We start from the raw sequence: 18,550 nt of genomic DNA on the forward strand, positions 1-18,550 counted from the left end.
CTACTTTCACTTTGTTGCGTGGACCCTGAGTATGGAGGAGTGTGGATTCTGAAAAGATGGGGACACCCGATGTGCACGGAATTCGATGAACACTGACGTCAGACTGTTGTAACAGGCAATAAGGTAAGATGAGTTTTCAGTCATATGGCAGATTTATTTGACTCCCATTTGTTCTTTATCAGTTTACACACGACAGTGCATTGTAAGGTACATGTACAGAGTAATCTCAGCTGGAATTAGGTACAGAGTAACTATGATAGATATTCCATTTGGAACGCTGATGTACAGCGCAGAGAAAAGAAAAGAAAAACGGTTTTAAACGTCAGAGAAATGTTATTCCCACATCAAAACCCCTTGATCAGCAATTTCTCATTGGACTACCGATGGCTATATTTATCTTTTCCTGTCTACATATGGACCATTATTGAACGTACATCACGTAGTATTGAGCGCACTCTTTTTTTTTTTAAATTAGGAATTTTATGACACCAGCTGGTGTTGCTTTTAAACTCACTGATAAATATGTATTTCAACGTAGATTATTATTTTTAGCAGTGTATTGAAACCAGATAAGCTACAGCGGGCATTTCGATGGGGAAATCTTGGGATTGTTTCATACTATTGAATGAAAATTGTTTGAAACCAGAGGTATTTACACACATAGAATAATTGAAGAAAATGTGCAGCATAAATATGTTGGGACAGGCTATAGCAGCTGATCACACAAAATCACATTTTCATAAGTGGATGACCATTTAAGTTGGTATAAGGTCTATAGACCTTTACACCCTTTATCCAGTATTAAAGCCCTATGGTTGTTAAGGAGTCTCGGGGAGAATGTTTCAAACATACGATTTCCTTTAATTTTTTCCCAGTGAAAGGTCAACTTATGAGTAAACTATGTGCAAAATATAAAGTAAATTGACTGGATAGTTTATCTGTTTACCGCGCTCAAATTTTGGTCGTATGTCCGAATCATCCCCGACATTTTATATAGGATTATATAGGAAAAAGGGGTTTTTTCATTTTCAATTTCATGTGTAAAAAATTACAAACATACGATTTTCTTTTAATTTTCAGTGATGGAAGGTTAACGTATAAGTAAACCTTTTGCCAAATTAAAACGAAATTGACCGAATAGTTTTTATGCTATCCGCCCTCATAGATTGGTCCTATATACGTGTCTTGCCAGCCATTTTACATATAGAATTGTATAGAATAACAGGATGTTTAGGAATCAAATTTAATTTTATTTGTAATAGATACAATAATACCTTTCCACGCACACAGAACATGAAAAGATCGCGCATATGTTTTTATTTTGCAAATTATATTTTCAATTTTAATTATTAAAGCTGCAATAAAAAATGCACGACGTTTATTTTTGTAAATTGTTACGTCAAAGTCTCAACTGACGTCATTGTAAGACGTTGACTCCAACGTGGATAACGTCAATTTTGAAGAAGCAGCGAAATGATTAAAAAACTTTTGAATATATTCTAAGGATTCAATTCACTAAAAATAATTTTTATGATAAGTATTTTTTTAAAATAAAAGCGTTACATGATAACCTGTACATTTCAACATTTTACTCTGCATCTGCGTTTAACGACAGTAATGCGCAATACCCTGCGCAGAGGGCGCAAAATTTTAAAACCGCGACCGACCTTAAAAAGATTCCACTAAACCTGCATGGTTGCACCTACATATATCTGGTGAAGTGATAGATATGACATTGATACATGTATTATGCTGTTTTTCCATGGTGTTTATTTTTGCTATATGTCTACCTAGCCATCGTTTACAATTTCATTATAAAATATTCTATGGTACTTCTAAATACATGTACTATAAATATGGTTGTTGTAAGCAAAAGACCTCTATAAATGATGGGTTTCATGTCTATTACAGCCTTCATCATGAAAGTGACGTCAGCGTTTGTCTTGCTGCTAAGTTTTCTGAACTCTTTTCATTGCACCACCGTGCAACAACATACTGATGTGGTTCTCTTTGGAGCCCTGGGAGATTTGTCCAGGAAATATCTGTGGCAGAGCTTTTTTCAGCTGTACTTGAAAGAACAAAATGAGAACAAAACATTCTCTTTTTATGGCATTTCAAGGGATGCTCAAAAAGAGGGTTCACAGAAGTTAACCAAACTTCTAGATGATGTAAACTGTGAAGGAGATATAAGCTCAGTTTGTGGATTGAAATTGTTTGAATTTAGACAACTTGTTACTTATGTCCAACTTAAAACAGATGAACAGTTTGATAGCTTTGGTAAACATAAATTAAAAAACATTCCAGAAAACTCAGACTTTGTTTTAGGAAGAATATTTTATCTAGCCATTCCACCAAATGTTTACTCATCTGTTGCTGCTAGACTTTCATCTTGTTGTAAGCTCAAAATAAGTCATGCATGGTCGAGGCTGGTTCTGGAGAAGCCATTTGGAAGTGATCTGCAGTCTGCACTCTCTATGGCCAGAGACATTGGGAAACATTTCAAGGAGGAAGAAATATACAGAGTGGATCACTATTTGGCAAAATCAGTGGTCCGACAAATTCTTCCATTTAGGTAAACATGTAGAACTTAAACTTAAACTTTGAATTTTAAATGTTTTAAAAAAAGGTTGAGATCCAGAATGATAACTTTTTAATTACTAGTATATATGATCTGTTTTCTAGGAACCGAAACTTCAACCATTTGGAAACAATTTTGAATAATGAACATGTGGAAAGAATTGAAATAGCAATGAAGGAAACAGCTGACAGCAAAGGTTGGTCAGAAATACTGACATTGAACTTTGTTGTTGAAGATATATTTGTTGATTTTCGAGTACATTGTAAGTAGTTGATATTTGTTTATAGAGAATGTTGCATGTGCTCTTTTTCAGGTAGAATAGAATTCTATGACAAATATGGTGTGATCCGAGATGTCATGCAAAATCATATGACGGAGTTACTGGCCTTGGTGGCTATGGAACTCCCAAATAATCACCATAGTGACTTTGACAGCAATAAAAACAAATTATTATCGCAAGTTAAAGAAGTGAAAGAAGAACATGTATTAACTGGACAGTATTCAAGATATTTACACCACGCAGAACAAGAAAAGGCGAATATATCCCTCTCTGTGTATACACCAACATTTGCAGCATCATTATTAAGCATTGATTCTCCTCGTTGGAATGGTGTTCCAATAATCATGATCTCAGGAAAAGCTTTGGATGAAAGGTCCAGTTATATTAGGATTAAATTCAAAGATTCCGTAATGTGTGTGTGTGGATGCAAATCATTTAATGTCTCTCAACATGGTGCTAGACAAATTATTTTCCAAATAAATCCTGGAAGCTTGCCGACTGTTGGTATACTTGTGTCTAAGAATCTCTTTTCTCCTCATTTACCCGAGGGTCTGGAAGATATGGTGGTCACCTCTCAGGAATCTTTTGTATTTGGACAAAGCCTAAATGAGTTTTACTTTTCAATTCCAAAAACAAATGAAAATGCCTATGTGACAGTGGTAAGGGACCTGTACAGAGGAGACAAGAAGAGTTTTGTGACAACAGAGGGCCTGGAACATTTATGGCATATATGGAGTTCAGTGATAGAAGAAACCAAACATAGACACCCAAAGCTGTATCTAGAAAACAATGACATTTCTCTTAATTTTGGATATAGTAATGGTATATTAAGGTATGTAGAACAGGAGAGTAGTTTAGTTGCAGATGAATTTTCAGAGAGAGAAAGGCTCTCAGTATCCTCTCTTCCATCTCACTTTCTTGGCCATATGTTGCTTGTTAAACCAGATGTGCAGTTGTACAAATCTCTAGCAGAGAAAATTAATGATGTGGCAAAGACTACTGTGGCCAAAGCTGGGATTTTCCATCTTGCTCTGTCAGGTGGGTCCAGTTCTATTCAGTTCTACAGAGCAATACTCAAACATTTCCCCAAATTTCCATGGAGATGGACTCACATTTGGCAAGTTGATGAACGGTGTGCGCAATACCATGACCAACTGTCAAATTTCAAAACAATTGATGAAGAGTTGTTACAGAATGTTAGAATTCCATATGGTAACATTCATCCTATGGTAGACTATAGTGTTGAAAATGTGTGCTCTACTGGAAGTGTTGAACGTTATAAGGCAGCTCTTGTGCATTTTGTATCCAAGCTGGAACTTGACTTTATCATTTTGGGAATGGGACAGGATGGACACACTGCATCACTTTTTCCCAAATCAGGGTTGCTGAAAGACAATGAAAACTTGGTTGCCATGACAACAAACGAATCTAGCGTGAAAAGAATGACACTTTTATTTTCTATATTGAACAAAGCTAGACACACCGCTGTCATAGTGAGTGGTCATAAAAAGCATGATATAGTGGACCTTCTTGCTGGGAATGAAAAGAAAAATGTAAATAATTATCCTATTTTGGGGGTCAATTCTCAAACTGGAAATGTCACATTTTATATTGATAATGATGCATGGTTTGGAAAATAAATGAAATTGATTTAAAATGAATATTTGGCCTGTTTTTGTTTAGAATTCACGTATTATATAGAATTAGAAGAGACAAACGATGGCATTACAGACCAAATTTATCGTGGGATCTGATCTACATACAATGATTAATACAGAGAGAGAGAGAGAGAGAGAGAGAGGAGAGAGAGAAATCAATAATGTGTGTGCAACGTGTCATTATCTCTGTATATTTATCAAAAATATATAATGAAATGATATTTTCTGAAATTAATGCAAGCAACACTATTTATAGGTTTTTGAAAAGTCAATTTACTGTTTTAATGCTTGATAAAAGGTTCCTCAGAAGTCTCTAGGTCAGGCATAGTTGTTATTTTATTTTAAGAAAAAAGTAATGTTTACTTAATCGATGTATGAATATGCTTTAATTTGAGTTTAAAGTACAGCAGGTGCACCGTTCACACATAAATATTAGAGAATCGTTTGTGAATCCCAATTAGGGTGAAGAATAGATTCCGTGCTACAGACTTACCTCTTTACTAATGAGGAAACGTTAAACAAAGATGTCCTGAAACGCCAAAAAACTAAACCTTTCAAAACTTTGTGGTACATTGATTAAATGCTTAAATTGTAAGTTCACACACGAAAATAAATTGTATTTCGATTGATACATAGGTGATATTTCATTAAAACTGTGAAGTGCTTTTCGATGAATAGAGAAAAACCCACAAATTTTAAACGTAAGAAAATTGTATATTTCTCATATAAAAACCTCAAAATCTTTATAATTTCTCATTCCCGTACTTTTTGGGCTATTGAATTGAGAATCCTCTGATGGTTACGCCCATCTTAATTTTCATGTCTACTTATATGGACCATGTATTTAGAACACGCCACTTTTATCAAAATGGTAATTCTTTGACGCCAGGTTGTGTTCTTTTGCTTATAATAATAATGTTATTCTACGTGATTAACCAACAAAAAGGTGGGGGTTTGTTAAAAAAATGGAAAACCGTATATGTCCTTTTTAAACTTAATTGAAGTCTTCAAATGGTCGACGAAGCAAATTCAAACTCACTGATATTCGAAGGAGAAATAGCCATTTCAGTGATGAGATATGCAGGTCAATATGAATTTGAACATCACTACTGCTTTTTAACAGTTGAACACATAAAAATCATGTTTTAAAAGGTAGATGAAAGAGCTAAACGTATACAAGTAAAACTATTCATAGGTTTTTGAAAAGTCAGTTTACTTTTTGAATGCTTGATGAAAGGTTCCTCTCAAGTCTCTAGATCAAGAATATTTCTTATTCTAAAAAAAGAAAGTAACTTTGATTTAAGCGATGTATAGATATGCTTTTGAGTTTAAAGTACAGAAGGCGTATTTTTTACGCAAAAATTTTAGTGATCCCTTTGTGTGAATCCCAATTATGATAAAGATTGGTTCCCTTGCTGCACCATTATATATTTACTAACAAGAAAATGTTAAACAAAGGTGTCCCTTTTTACAAAAAAACTTAACCCTTCAAGAACTTTTCGGTATACTGATTAAATGCTTAATGTTTACACGCGGCAATGCCATTGTGAAATATTTGTGATTTCTTTGTTTGACTCCCAATTAGGATAAAGATTTTTTTCCATGCTTTACCATTATCTATTTTTTAACAGGGAAATGTTAAACAAAGATGTCCTTTTTAAAAACTAAACTCTTCAAAAACCTTGCGGTATTCTCATTTGTGCATTCGTACATATATATTCCCATCCCTTTGACATACGCGATTTATGATGGCGAATATTCTAAGATTTGTGCTGTTGGTCATATGTTTTAGTGTTTTTACATTCGCCTTCCTCAGCAATACCAAATTCCTTAACAAAGGTTTCGTGAACTACGGCATAAACAACCATGTCTTTAAAGAATTTCAGATCGTTGGAGGACTCGAAATGGCGAATTGCTCTCAAGAGTGTATCTTAGAAAACGACTGCATCGGATTCGAACTATGTAAAGTCGATTCGTCACAAACATGTAGGCTTGCACGTGAAAGTCCGAACCCTAAGCCTTCTCTTGACAATTCTGCTCCCTGTCAGCACTTTATTAAGGTATCTGCTTAAAGTTCAAACATGATCTTTTAGATGAAGTACCAAAAAAGACAATGAATACTATGGAATCATTTCATGTCGTGGGGGTTAATCTCCGTACATTATGGGTTTTTTGCTTATTCGTGTGAATGTAATTTCATGGATACGTCGGTTTTTTTGTAACAGTTTTCGTCAAGGATGTAAATTTCTTGGTGGGGGCTAGAGCCACCACGAATTCGAATGAATCCACAGTCTTAGAATATCTCAATTCGGTTGTTTAAAGAAACAGGGTGTCGGCAAGACAATTCAAAAACTTTTTATGCAAGAAATTTACATGTTAAGTTTCTAGTGTAATAATTTCATTATTCATGCCGAAAAATAACCATAACTAATATGCCATACATTTCAGCTCTCCCACAACTTGTACTCGTGTGACGGGTTCTCGACAACCGATGAATGCATCAAAAACTCTCCGACCGGAACTTATTCAGGTGACAAGCTTTATCATTTCCTACTTTGGAAAAATATGGTTCCATTTATATTTATATTGATTTTAGGATATCTTTATTTAAAATAATTGTTTTTTTAATTGTTAGGATTAGCAACCTTCCCAATTAAGTTGATTTTTCACATTGTATCTGAAACCTTTAATTAAAGATTTAGACCCTCAACTAACTTTATTTTTTATTTAACTTTTCATTATAATATTATTCTATCACATTTGCAGTGTTTATTTTACACCACAGCGTTTGTTTAGTCAAAACTACACAGAAAACAAAATAGAAACCTTAAGAGCCACCGTTGTATTTTTGTGTAATCTTGCTTCCTTGATTTGTTTGCAGCTTACAAATTGGATTTGTAGATGTTACAATGTATATTTGTAGAGTGCCTCGACTGTGACTGTGTTTCGAGCTACACATCAGTGAGTGGAGTTTATGAAATCACCAGTCCAGTAACAAACAACAGCACCCAGGTGGAATGTGTGATGAAGGATGGACACGGATATACAGTAAGTACAGCCGAAGTTTTAGTCTACAAGTTTTGTTTGTGTAGCCACAATATTTGTTTGCAAACTGATTGCAAAATCGTATTCAGTATCTAAAATATATGAAGTATACTTACTTTTCTAACCAATTTCTTTAATGAACGTTGATATCAAAATTTTTGCTTACGATGTTGATTTAGACGTTTATGTAAAGTGGAACTATCATAAGTATTGGTAATTGAGTTTTTCCCATTTGTCTTAAGCTTTTACCTGTAAGAAAAAGATATGATGTTGTTTGCTAGCCTGAATCAAAGGAACTGATCTTTGCGTTGCAAGTTTGAATATTGGTGGTCGAGTTTTGAAATTGAATTTGGAGTCCTGTTTGATGCACGTCGTTTGAAATCCTTATATTTACGATGAAATGTCACTGACTACAGTACAATGCAATAAATCTTTGACATTGAAAATATTCTCCTGCTTAGAATATACGTACTTGTAGTTTATAAGAAAATAAAGCAAAAGAGACTTGAATAACATTTTGCTATTTTAGATGACTGCTTGAGCACGAAATATTGCTACGTTTTCACTATTCACGAATTATTATAAATTAACAATTTACTGTAAAAAGTGCATATTTTGTAGGAGATTGTGATCCTGTTTTTTTCTCGTTGACAGGCTCTTTTACTCTTAAAAGCATAAAAAAATATATTGCATTCTCAAGAAATGTTGTAGCGTGAAGTAATCGTGTTCACTCACAGTTTGCAATTAGGTTTTGTATCTTGGTTGCTTTTTTTTGTCACTATCTTTAATCTTTTACCATTTCTATGAAGGTAATCCTCCAGCGACATGACGGTTCCGTGGACTTTAACCGGACGTATGCCGAGTACTGGGGCGGGTTTGGATCACCATTCACAGAAATGTGGCTAGGTAATTAATGAATCATCTGGCCACACTGTCACCGATGTTTTTTAAATTACTTCGGTCAAACTGAAAATCTTACGTGAACAAACCGAGGTAAAACATCCGATTCAGCTTTGAGGCTTTAATTTACTTGTTAAAGAAAGTTCATGACACCGTTTTCAGTTACAGTACTATCACCCCTGCGAATGTTATTGTCATTTAAATTTTAGACCACGTGGTTTTATTTGACCCTTTCAGTTTTGCAGTAAAAATCGTGCCTCGTGTTTATAGTCTATTTCAGAGAATCTAGGTACTTGTATTCAAATGTAAATTCTAGAGGTTTATTGATTTTAGACCTTATTTTTATTAATTGGTGGATAAAATGTGTTCTAAAAATAAATGTGACAATACAAAAAATATTATTTTTTCTGCCGTTGCGACAATTATCATGCGTAGTAGAGATCCCCCCTAAGAATTAATTTTCGATCCGCGCCTGACCTAGTAATAACATCAATAGTGAAACAGACTGTACTATTTTATGCAGAATGTTCATTGAAAATGGCACGATACACTAAGTTTTTATCCAAAACATTCACCCATTATTTTTTTTTAAAAACATGGTATTTCACACAACAAGCATCAAACATGGCTATGATTTTATTAAGCAACCCAATGTTTATATTATCAACCACTCCACACGTGGTTGTACACGAACGATAACTCTGTTCTGAATATCATCGTTTAATTAAAAAACTGCTAGATAGTGAAATAAGACATACATCTTAAAATATGTTGATGTTTTAACATAAATCAAAGTAGAATATGATATGAAAATCAACCAGTACTTACGTATTTTGAGAATATTATCCGAACATTTATACTTCCGCTCGAAATTTCACAGGAACTGGACAAATCTCGGTGAAGTCTCGTGAACTTTCATTCGAGCACCTTTGGATTTATTACATACTTAGCAACGATAAAGAAAACATTCCGAACACATTCGCAGGGGTGACTATGAAAGCCAAATGGTGCCTGAATGTCTGAATAAGAATTTTTTTTCTCGTAAATTTGTTTTTCAATATCTTAAAAAAAATAAAATGATAAAGATATTGGCATCTTTCTTATTTTTTAAACTACAGGAAATGAATATTTTCATAATCTGACCTCTTTGGGTTCCCGTCTGTACATAGAGCTGAGGTACAGTGACCTCAGTTTCCGGTATGTGGATTATTCTGATGTTATCATAGACTTTTACGACAACTCTTATTATTATCTTCGTCATGTCGGCCCGATGACGGGAAACGCAAGTAAGAATTTTATACAATATTAGAGCAATGGCACTCCTTTCAATTTTAACTTTTTAATTAAAAAAAAACGGCAGAGAAATCCTTGTGTAAAAAGGCATTTTAAACTAGAAAGTAACTGTTGTTCGGAGTTGTTGCAGCATCATCGATGACTGAGTTGTAAAGTAACAAAATGAAAGAAATAGACAACTCTAGTCCATCTTTGTCTATATAATTATACACAGTAAATTAATATAATAAACTATTATAGTAATTTTAATTAACAGGTGACATATTACATTTGTATGACGGATATTATTTTGGAGCCCACGACGTAAATCTCTATAGAGAGCTCTGCGATTGTCCTATGTTGAATTACGGCGGGTGGTGGGACGGTTGTTGTCGCAGCCCATGTGGTCTGACCATGCCTTATAACGACCCCACCTATCCATTTGGATGGAACTGTACCGCCGAAACAACCATTAAACTAATGAGTGTGAAAATGATGGTTAGAAGAGGTTGGAATTTAAATATTTTTTCTCATGTTACACTGTATGCATGTCTTTTACACGTACTTAATTTTGATCAAGAAAAATAAAGATATGGCGAACAAGATACATTTAGATTGATCTTAGAAAAATTAAAAACTTCTTTAAATTAACCACCTTAACATACCAGGTTTTTTAAAATTAAGATGCCAATTGCGACTTCTCGCGCATTTTTTCAAAGCGCAGAAAAACACCTCGAATGTACTATCCTCACATGATGTTAGATATATTTCATACAGAAGTCTCTTAAAAAATTCCAATCAATTTTAAAAGAATTATCTGGACAGCTATGAATGTTTGCAGTAGTTTTCCCGCTCATTTAAGCTTCATTTCCAAGGGAAAATTATATACAAAATTTGTTTATAAAACAAACTGTACATAAAAGGCCAAGGCGGGTATAATTGTATAACGACTTTGAAATTCGTTATTAATCAATTATCTGTACATACATGTATTTATTCATATGTACAGTATGATATTGTATCATATATAATACATAAAATGACATTGTATCAACTTGATACAACATTGTATCACACCAAATGATACAATATCATATGATACATATATATAATATTATAACTGTAACTTGATCCAAAGGGTCGGATCAGGTCGAGTTGCCAGGCGCGGATCATCAGATCAAACGAGACGCGATCTGATGACCCGCGCCTGGCAACGAGACGTGATCCGGCTCTTTGGATCAAACTACTGTTATAATGATAAATTTATTATATACCCTTGTCCATTTAAAAGTTTTAATTACAAAACTATCTTTTTGAAATCAACTGTGTGACGTTTTCTTATATAACAAAACTATTTTAAAACGAACTATTTTAAAGCGCGCTAATATACAGACCTTATTTAATTAATGCGTACTACGCAATCAGTTTCAGATAGTGTTGATACGGAATCGGAAAACCGCAGTATGGTGATCTGGAAAATCGGAACACACTCTGTAAAATTGAGCATATAAAAAAAAGGAAAATTGATTAGTATAAAAAAAGAGATATTTTCCTTTTGGGCTGAAATAAAGCGACCTTGGGCTCATATAGGATGAGATATAAAAATTGCCATGTTATGATTTTTATGTCATATGCATTGTACTTATAAAAATAATAAAAAAAAATATTATCATGTAATGAATAATTATTGTTAACAAATCGCTCCATGTTTATATATTGCATCTCTAATAAACTTCCTTGAAAGTTTTGCGCCAGCTGTTTGTATACAAAGTTGACGTCGACGTAACTATTAGACATAATACTGGTACTCGGAGATCGGAGTTGAACGACGCATATCGAACTCTACGTCATAATAGCCGATGATAAACTGAAAGGGATGTGATATTACATCATAAGATTGCCGGAGAGGGATGTGACATAGATCTTATATACATGTACACCCCTAGGGTTTATATCACACGGGTAGACGAATTTTCTGTTAATAGCGCACAGGGCGGAAAAGGTTATATTTTCTATAAGTTTCCGATATATGATACAATATCATATCTTGATACGATGCCATATCATATGTTACAATATTATACAAATATTGACTGGGGTTGAGAGCAACATTGATTATATAAGCCCCCGAGGGACGAAATATTGCCCGACGCGAAGCGGAGGGCAATATTTTCGTCCCAAGGGGGCTAATATAATCAATGTTGCCCGAAAACACAGTCAACATTTGTTTTGTTATATGAAGAAACAAACCAAAATTTAAGAAATTAATTGAAAACAGATCGCCGTAATTTTCCCAGCTCAACAAAGATTTCACGAATTCAATTTTGTGCAAAGTTCATTTCCAAAAAATCCTCAGCATCAAACGGTCACTTGTGATATTCCGCCGACCGTAAGAATTATCAGACAGGCGTTTTACCTGATTTTACTTCACAGTAATTAGCAAATCCTTATATATCCGTTATGATAGCAAACCGTCGCATTGCGCGTTCGTTGTTTACTTGCCTTGACTGTTTGTCTATTATGACGTCACCTTGTTTTGGAGTCGCGAAGAATTATTTACGTCACCGTTTACGAATCAACAAATCAGAGGCGATTATTTGAAATAGAGGGAATGTTCTCTAGATATTATTCCTAGTCGGTCAATATCTAAAAAATATTGACCGGTCAATATTTTTCGGACGAGCTGATATTACAATTATTGACTATTCGTCTATATAGAGTTATATAGTGAGAATATACCACTGAATATTATACAAATATTGACTGGGGTTGAGGGCAACATTGATTATATTAGCCCCCGAGGGACGAAATATTGCCCGACGCGGAGCGGAGGGCAATATTTTCGTCCCAAGGGGGCTAATATAATCAATGTTGCCCGAAAACACAGTCAACATTTGTTTTGTTATATAAAGAAACAAACCAAAATTAAGAAAGTAATTAAAAACAGATCGCCATAATTTTCTCGGCTCAACAAAGAATTCACGAATTCAATTCTGTACAAAGTTCATTTCCAAAATATCCTCAGCATCAAACGGTCACTGGTGATATTCTGCCGACCGAAAGAATTGATATACAGATGTTCTACCTGATTTTACTTCACAGTAATTCGCAAATCCTTATATCCGTTATGATAGCAAACCGTCGCATTGCGCGTCCGTTGTTTACTTGCCTTGACTGACTGTCTATTAAGACGTCACCTTGTTTTGGAGTCGCGAAGAGTTATTTACGTCATCGTTTACGAATCAACTAATCAGAGGCGATTATTTGAAATAGAGGGAATGTTCTCTAGATATTATTCCTAGCCAGTCAATATCAAAAAAATATTGACCGGTCAATATTTTTCGGACGAGCTAATATTACAATTATTGACTATTCGTCTATATAGAGTTATATAGTGAGAATATACTACTGAATATAACAAAACAACATATTGTATCATATGCTATAATATCATATTGTATCAGTTCTTTATAGAGTAGTGTATATTGTTTTATATGATAAATCCTATGACACAATATTGTATAGTACCATAGGATGCAATATTGTTTTTAATATTATATACTGTATTGATTTACATTGTATCTTACAATTGTTTTGTCATGTAAACATGGCTCGTGCCCTGTTTTTGTTTACATAGGTTCAATATACCAGTGAAAATCAAATCGTTTACAAGCTGATTTGTGTATCTTATTCTTTAAACAAAACAGAAACAAACAGTTTCTAACGTTAAACACATTCATTTTAGGTCTATAATTGGAATGTTCACTTCAGCATTAAAATGTAAACAAATTCTTTGTTTACATTGCAAAGAATTGTAAGCTTTATAACTGGAAATTGAATTTATAGATGTTACAATGTATATTTGTAGAGTGCTTCGACTGTGCCTGTGTTTCTAGCTACATGTCGGTGAGTGGAGTTTATGAAATTACCAGTCCAGTAACAAACAACCCCATCCTAGTGGAATGTGTGATGAAGGATGGATACGGCTATACAGTAAGTACAGCTGGGGAAGTTTAGACAACACCTTTTTCTTTGTTGTATCCTGTTTTCAAAGTCAGTATATGAATTAGTCCCCGTTTTTGGGCAATATACTGTAAACAAATTATATTTGACTGTGTATTCAATAAAACGTGTTTAGCGGTATGTAGCTATCGCTAAATCAAGTACATCCCTAAACGTTATATATATATATATATATATATATATATATATATATATATATATATATATATATATATATATATATATATATTTGTTATATTCAGTAGTATATTCTCACTATATAACTCTATATAGACAAATAGTCAATAATTGTAATATTAGCTCGTCCGAAAAATATTGACCGGTCATTATTTTTTTTAATATTGACCGGCGAGGAATAATATCTAGAGAACATTCCCTCTATTTCAAATAATCGCCTCTGATTTGTTGATTCGTAAACGATGACGTAAATAACTATTCGCGACTCCAAAACAAGGTGACGTCATAATAGACAGTCAGTCAAGGCAAGCAAACAACGGACGCACAATGCTATCATAACGGATATAAGGATTTGCGAATATTTGTGAATTTAAATCAGGAATGATAATTCTTACGGGTGACCAGTGACCGTTTGATGCTGAGGATATTTTTGAAATAAACTTTGCACAATATTGAATTCGTGAATTCTATGTTGAGCAGAGAAATTCACGACGATCTGTTTTCAATTAAGTTCTTAAATTTTGGTTTGTTTCTTCATATAACAAAACAAATGTTGACTGTGTTTTCGGGCAACATTGATTATATTAGCCCCCTTGGGACGAAAATATTGCCCTCCGCTTCGCGTCGGGCAATATTTCGTCCCTCGGGGGCTAATATAATCAATGTTGCCCTCAACCCCAGTCAATATTTGTATAATATTTCTGTTTGAATCAGCCCAACTCATCTAAAAACGTTTACTCAGAATGCCAAAATTCACAATAATGAAAAACCACCTATTGTATTTTATAGAACTTAGAAGTAGGTGCTTTTTTCTTTTTCGGTCAGTGGCTTTTGAATATCTTTTGAAAAGTTATTTTAAGGAAATCCCTTTTTGCTGCAAGTCTTCGTTTTGTATGAGCTGAATTCCATAAATTGATAAAGATTTTAATTTTTATATCAATAGCAATTAGAATCTTAATCTTTAGATCTTCATGACATTAAACTATATAAGATCCAAATTTGACGACTCAAAGTCTGGGCAAACAACACCCTTAACCCGTTGCGCAGAATGCATTAACATGATATGATAGTTACGCAGGTAATAATATATTGATCAGGTGATCGATATTATAGGAAATTTTCTGTTCGATTTTTGAAAGTGAGTTTCGTCACTGACACACTCAGCAACGTGGTCGCGCACTTGACATTGAGCCATGACTCGCCCACTAATTACTTGTAAACCAGTTATGCTAAAAATAGCCTAACAACGAACACTCTCGTAAAAAAATCATTGCACACAACATAGAACAATATAACAATAGTTTACTATTTACCGGTATACAAACTAATGCAAAACTAATATAAATGGACTTTCTCACACATGCATTTTCATTCTCTTTGCAAAGTATTGTCAAGCAATATGGTATTGCGGGGTATATGAGTTGACTCACTCTTTTCATTCTGGATTGTTGTTTTCTTTTTCATCATCTTTAGTGTCTCACCAATCTGTCTTTTCTATGAAGGTAATCCTCCAGCGACATGACGGATCTGTTGACTTCAACCGGACGTATGCCGAGTATCAGGACGGGTTTGGGTCGCCATTCACAGAAATGTGGCTAGGTATACTATTAATCATTATTAACCACCGTCACCAACATTTTTGAAATTACCTAGCTCATACTGAAAGTCTCACCTGAAAAAAAAACTATTGAGGTTACACCCCGGATTGAGAATTAGAAAGACGTTGATGACGGTGGGGCTAGTAACGGTACTACGGATTAAAATCGAATGATACCACATGACCACAATGTCGAATATAAGATAATAAAAGGTTTATTGTAAAATTGTAAAATACTAGATCTCTTGTCGTAGTGCGGACTTCGTTCGCACACAAACACCCCCCCTCCCCCCCCCCCCCCCCCCACACTCTCTCTCCCTCTCTCTGAAATTCACACGTTTTCTTTTGATTACAGGAAATGAATATTTTCATCACCTGTCCTACTATTGGAATTCCCGTCTGTACATTGAATTGAAGTACAATGATTCCAGTTTCCGATATGTGGACTATTCTAATGTCTACGTATACCCTGCCTCAGCTCATTATCGTCTTTATTATAGCATCACGATGACAGGAAACGCAAGTAAAAATTCTCTTAAATATTCATGCAAATTTCAATTTTACCTTTTTTAAATTCAAAAGACAGTTCGTTTTTAACTGTATCATATTTGGGGAATCATGGTATATACAAACTTTAAATATAAGGAGTAATTGTTCTTTGGAATTGTTGCAAGGATCATCCGTAACTGAGTTGTGAAGTAACAAAGTGAAAGAAAAAAAATAGCCAACTCTTATCCATTGTCGTCTAAATGATGACAATGAGTTATTTAATATGTTTATTCCTTATTGTGATAGTCATTTTCATTAATAGGTGACGTATTAAGTAATATTGAAGGCTATTATTTCGGAGCTTACGACCTGAATCCCAATGGCTGCGATTGTCCTATGTCAAAATACGGCGGGTGGTGGCACGATTGTTGCTTGACTCCATGCGGTCTGACCATGCCTTATAACGACCCCACCTATCCATTTGGATGGGACTGCAGCAACGAAACAAGTATCAAGCTAACGAGTGTAAAAATGATGACAAGAAGAAAGTTGCTTTACAACAATATGTAGAACTTATCGCATGTTGACCGTATTTATAAAAGTCAGACTTGAGGGAAATTTATTTAAACCATGGATAACGTTTGTCATATATAACATTTATAGTGTTGTAATCCGAATATTTTAAAATGCTTGTTATACTTTGTTGGTTTTCTAAAGTGTCATTATATTCAAGCTTTTTATACCTTATTTTGTTGTGTTATAGAAATTAAAGAACTTGGCTAATTTGATGCATTATAGATTCATCGTTGAACATTTTAAATTTGATTGATTTAACTGCTTTGGACCTTTTTAATAGCACGCAAAACAAAATTTCGAAGCGAAGGCAAAGAAAAAAGGTCTGAAATCATAAAGAGTCAAAAGTTTATGTAAAGATGGAATCTCTCGGATTTCGGCAGAGCTCGGAAAAATACCGTAAAAGAAAGACGTTATATTTTTTTACGGATCCATCTGTATACTTTTCATTTTTAGACGGTGGCTATAAATAGCCACGGTCTATTGCTACCGTCCTGACCGGAAGAGAATTTCTCACAGGGACCCTAGCGGATAAGGAACGATAACTCTGTTACAGACAATGTTTTATCTATGTGTCGATTTCAGTATGAGAACTAATTTTAATCTTATCAGATATTTTAAGCATTATAGCTGCTAATTATTTTGTACATATGTTTAAATAATTTATGAAATTGTGTTTTATCTTAAATTGGCCGTTACCCTGTCTGCTTACGCGGTATAGATAATTTATGCACCAACTGCCAGTTGTGACGTTAAACTCTGTATCAGGGCTGCATAAACTATATCACTGCGATAATTTGCTAAGAGATTTCACAATAATCGCTTCTTGTTTTTTTATGATGTAAACAATTGTCAGAAACACACTATTTAAACAGGGTTGCCATTTCATATTTCAGCAATTTTTCAACCGTGACGCATTAATTTTAGTTGAGGCAGAATATTTATTTTGTTGTAGCTTATTCCAAAGAATTCACAACAGATACTGACAATAAATATTACATAAATTACATTTTATTGAACTTCAACCGACCAATGGCACACTTTCTTCTACAAATGTGCATGTGTTTTCAAACATACAAAAAACTTGAAATTTTCGATACAAATGTGTTTAATTTTGGACTGACCTGTGATTTACATGAACCTTATTTTGTAACCCACTCAGTCTGTAGGAACATCAATTTTATCACTGGCGTCGGAAGCAAAATGAAAGTGGGGGGGCTAGACTAATCCTCAGAAATATTGAGAAAAAAGTAATTCTCAAAATCATGGAAATCCTAATCCGGGGGGGGGGGGGGGGGGGGGGGCGAGTTTACCTATACTTCCCCAAAAAAAAATTTACTTACCCAAAACATTTTCTCCCCAGAATCATGAAAATCCTAATCCGTGGGGGGGGGGGGGGGGGGGGGGGGGGGGGGGGGCTGGGGCTAGTATGCTTCTGAATCCAACTTTTCAATCTTTCAAGGTAAATTTAGAAACAATTATCTTTCCTGCGAGAAAAAGTGGGGGGGGGGGGGGGGGGGGGGCTAAACCTTCTATCATGCTATGTTTCTAATGGTCAGATATACATTTGCAAAAAAAGTGGGGGGGGGGGGGCTTAGCCCCCCCCCCCCCCCACCGGTTCCGACGCCTATGTTTATTACAGGAACCTCAATATTCATCAGACAATATTTACTACTGAATTTGACGCTTTACTTGCTACTGACTTTTTCTGAAATACGCTAATCGATCGACCTCGGATTGTAAAATTCACGTGCAAATTGAGTCGCCATTTTACAATTTTACATATATAAACAAACCACATTTTACGATGTTTCAAAGATTTTCAGTTCAGATTTTTTGTAAGCAAATAAGGGATTGAAGACATAGGCTGTAAAACGTCTTATGGATTTCACGGCTCGTGTATCTCTAAATAATTTGCAGCAAACGCTAGCTTTTTTTGTGAGAAAAAACAATCGGTT

The 18,550-nt window shown here is 34.5% G+C and overlaps 2 protein-coding genes and 1 long non-coding RNA gene across 3 annotated transcripts; all 3 read left to right on the plus strand.

Moving 5' to 3' along the window:
• Nucleotides 1-7: 7 nt before the first annotated feature.
• On the plus strand, nt 8-4,521 carry LOC105340439 (GDH/6PGL endoplasmic bifunctional protein). The gene is made up of 4 exons (XM_011446479.4): nt 8-123; nt 1,912-2,572; nt 2,683-2,774; nt 2,892-4,521. The coding sequence occupies exons 2-4, from the start codon at nt 1,920-1,922 to the stop codon at nt 4,496-4,498; spliced, it is 2,352 nt and encodes a 783-aa protein (XP_011444781.3). The 5' UTR covers nt 8-123; nt 1,912-1,919; the 3' UTR covers nt 4,499-4,521.
• Nucleotides 4,522-6,790: 2,269 nt separating this feature from the next.
• LOC117680600 (angiopoietin-related protein 7-like) lies at nt 6,791-13,750 on the plus strand. Its single transcript, XM_066084266.1, has 6 exons — nt 6,791-7,046; nt 7,440-7,564; nt 8,371-8,467; nt 9,580-9,747; nt 10,011-10,241; nt 13,602-13,750. Exons 2-6 carry the CDS (start codon nt 7,541-7,543, stop codon nt 13,748-13,750), a joined length of 669 nt encoding a protein of 222 aa, XP_065940338.1. The 5' UTR covers nt 6,791-7,046; nt 7,440-7,540.
• A 1,679-nt stretch (nt 13,751-15,429) lies between these two features.
• Nucleotides 15,430-16,714, plus strand: LOC136275269 (uncharacterized). Its single transcript, XR_010713812.1, has 3 exons — nt 15,430-15,532; nt 15,886-16,053; nt 16,342-16,714. It is a non-coding gene; the product is annotated as an uncharacterized lncRNA (long non-coding RNA).
• The last annotated feature ends 1,836 nt before the right edge of the window (nt 16,715-18,550 follow it).

Source organism: Magallana gigas, chromosome 5, assembly GCF_963853765.1.
Source record: "Magallana gigas chromosome 5, xbMagGiga1.1, whole genome shotgun sequence".
In the NCBI taxonomy this organism is placed as follows: domain Eukaryota; kingdom Metazoa; phylum Mollusca; class Bivalvia; order Ostreida; family Ostreidae; genus Magallana; species Magallana gigas.